Raw genomic sequence first — 3,294 nt, forward strand, 5'->3', positions numbered from 1 at the left:
GATGGTTGTGAGCCACCATGTGGTTGCTGGGATTTGAACTCAGGACCTTCAGAAGAGCAGTCAGTGCTCTTAACTGCTGAGCCATCTCTCCAGCCCCGTTTGTTTTATTTTTAAGCAGGGTTTCTCTGCATAAGAGAACCCTGGCTGTCCTAGGACTTGATTTGTAGACTAGGCTGGACAAAGATCTGCCAGCCCATGCCTCTTGAGTGCTGGGATTAAAGGTGTGTGCCACCACTTCCTCCTGGTTTATAGATTTATTTTTATTTTATTTTTATGAGTGTTTTGCCTGCATGTATTTCTGTGCACCATGGGTCTATAGAGGCCAGAAAAGGATGCCAGATCTCCTGGAACTGGAATTAATGATGGTTGTGTGCTCTTGTGTGGGTTCTGGGAATAAAACAGTCCTCTCTGGAAGAACAGCAAGTGCTCTTAAACACTGAGCCATCTCTCCAGAGAACTTTTATGAGGTTTTTTTTTTTTGAGATCCATTTTTACTATAACCTAACTGGTCTTGAACTCATGGGCTCCAGCAATTCATCTACCTGATTTATCTTCTTGAATAGAATAGGATAGCTGGGTCTTCAGACCCCTACCTAGAATTGTCATGATGAGGATTCTTGATCCCTGTGCTCACCTGTAGATATATACATACTTTTCCTTGTATGTGCTGCGCCCCAGCAATGAGCTGTTTAGGAAGCTGTAACTCCTGGAACTGTCAAATATATCAGAAAACAAAACCAGAGTTAGGGCTCTTAAGGCTCTAGGTAGAATGCAGATTAGATTGAAAGGGTCCTTCTTTACCTTTTAAGTTTTTGAAGCAGAAAGGGGACAGTATTCTGGGAAGAATCTACTACCTCCTGAAGCACCATGATATCACATCGGGCTAGGATCTGCAGGGAATGAGGGATACCAGCTCAATTCAGAGCTGTCACCATGGAGGAGCTTTATGTAAAGATTGGTACCAGAGTGGCTGCAGACAGCACTGAGACTAGGAGAAACTCAGGAAACAAACATCATTCCACTATACCTTACCCATTTTTAGAGGAGGAAGTTGGTAATTAAATGATGGTTGAAAGACTTTTCATATCTGTACATTCACATTTCCAGATGTCCCCTCCTTTTATGGTCAGGCAGGACGGGAAGCTTTTGGTCAAGGTCCTTATGGACACAAATTTCTGCAACAATGAACTTACCTGAACTAAGGTATCCATCACTGACTCCTTGGTTACCTTGGCCAGTGTCAGTCTGTGGGCATTGAAGGCACAGATACGAAAGGCTTCAGTCCCACCAACCAGGAGAATGAGCAAGGGAGCCATAACAAGGCCACGCATTGCTGTGTGTGCATCAGGAACCCTCCAAAGGAATCCAGGCTGTCCAGAGTGCATTGGCACTGCAGCTGATCTCAGCTAATTAGTATTCTCCCTGCTGTTGGCCCTGAACATTTCTTGAGTCTCTTCCTGGAACGTATTTCAACTTCTGTACACAGAGCTTGACCACCTAATAAAATACATGTGGTGTGGCATAAAACCATCTCAGACTTTTAAGAACTCAATAGCCAGAAGCACAACTGTTACCAGCCTAGATCTGCAGAGCTTTTTCATCTTCCCCAGGTGAAATTGTGTACTCAGTGAGTATACCTTCTTTGCCAAGATTAAGGCCAGTTCACATGGGATCAGCTCCAGCAATAAAATCTGTCTATGTTTTTTTTTTACCTTTCAGCGTATTTTTTCAATGTATGTATATATGTATATATGCATTGTGTAAGCATATAGGTGCTTGTGAGTGCATATGCATTTATGTGTGTGCACATTTGGAGGTCAGAGGTCAACTCCAGGATCCATCTACCCTGGTTGGAGTCACTGGATTGGAACTCATGAAATTTGGCTAGCTATTGAGCCCTAGGGGTCCGATTGCCTCTGCCTCCCTAGTGGTGTAATTACAGGAACATTTTACTAGGCCTGTTTTTTTGTTTGTTTGTTTGTTTGGTTGGTTGGTTTGGTTTTGTTTTTGGTTTTTGGAGACAGGGTTTCTCTGTATAGTCCTGGCTGTCCTGGAACTCACCCTGTAGACCAGGCTGGCCTCAAACTCAGAAATCTACCTGCCTCTGCCTCTTAAGTGCTGGGATGAAAGGCATGCACCACCACACCGGGCCGTGCCTGTTTTTTTTTTTTTTTTATAAGATTTATTTTATTTATATGAGTACACTGTAGCTGTCTTCAGACACACCAGAAGAGGGCATCGGATCTCATTACAGATGGTTGTGAGCCACCATGTGGTTGCTGGGAATTGAACTCAGGACCTTTGGAAGAGCAGTCAGTGTCCTTAAGTGCTGAGCCATCTCTCCAGCCCCCCATACCTGGTTTTTTATGTGCATGTTTTTACTGACTTCCCCCAGGCCCTCTGTGTGATTTTTTGTTTGTTTGTTTGTTTCGAGATAGGGTTTCTCTGTATAGCCCTGGCTGTCCTGGAACTCACTCTGTAGACCAGGCTGGCCTCAAACTCAGAAATCTGCCTGCCTCTGCCTCCTGAGTTCTGGGATTAAAGGAGTGTGTCACCACGCCCAGCTCTTATAGTCTTTATCTTTCTAGGTATGGTAGAGAAGCACTCTGCCACTAGCTACTCCCCAGTCCTGAGACTGTCTTTCAAAAACCAAAAACAAGACTAGGTGTGGAGGCACACTTCTGTAATTCCAGCATCTGGGAGGTAAAGGCAAGAAGATCACAAGTTTGAGGTATTCTTCCGTTATATCGTGATACCCTGCTTCAAAACACAACAAGCACAGTGACCATGTGCAAGTCCCACTCTCTGGAACTGAAGACATTTATGGAAAATAAGTTATCATTGAAGTTAAATGGAGGCAGATAGATATATACAAGGAATATTGCAGGGCTTTGATCCCCTTATGAATCTTGTGACTGATAAATATGTGAAGATGGCAATTTAGTGGGCAACAGAATAACATTGGGTGGTGGTCATAAAAGGAAATAGCATCATCATGTTAGAAGCCTTGTAAAGCATCAAAACCATAATTCTTCAGTAGAAGAGTTCAGAAAGAGCCAGGTCATACACATTGTTATGTGAAACTTTTTGCTAAATAAACTTTTGTGATACTCAGGGGAAAAAAAAAAAACCTACAAGCACCATCGTACCTATGCTTCTACATTTGTCAATACTAAAGTAGAACAACATAGTTGTCTTTGTGAGACTCTTATTATTGAATACCATGCCCTCATGGTTTATTCTTCTTTGTATAACATGTCAAAATTATCTTTTTTTTTGGGGGGGGGGGTTCGA

General features: G+C 42.9%; 1 protein-coding gene and 1 pseudogene across 1 annotated transcript in view; one reads left to right on the forward strand and one right to left on the reverse strand.

The window, feature by feature from the left end:
* Window positions 1–3,294, reverse strand: part of Dnase1l1 (deoxyribonuclease 1 like 1) — an 8,556-nt gene that overhangs the window by 1,984 nt on the left and 3,278 nt on the right. Inside the window, exons 2-4 of the mRNA XM_021188533.2 lie at window positions 1,194–1,497; window positions 802–890; window positions 635–712 (exon numbers count right to left, since the gene is read on the reverse strand). Coding sequence (XP_021044192.1) covers window positions 635–712; window positions 802–890; window positions 1,194–1,385 — 359 coding nt within the window. The 5' untranslated portion in view covers window positions 1,386–1,497. The remainder of the gene's footprint in view (window positions 1–634; window positions 713–801; window positions 891–1,193; window positions 1,498–3,294) is intronic.
* On the forward strand, window positions 2,788–3,013 carry LOC110314302 (annotated as a pseudogene).

The sequence above is a fragment of the Mus pahari genome, chromosome X, assembly GCF_900095145.1.
Source record: "Mus pahari chromosome X, PAHARI_EIJ_v1.1, whole genome shotgun sequence".
Taxonomy (NCBI): Eukaryota; Metazoa; Chordata; class Mammalia; order Rodentia; family Muridae; genus Mus; species Mus pahari.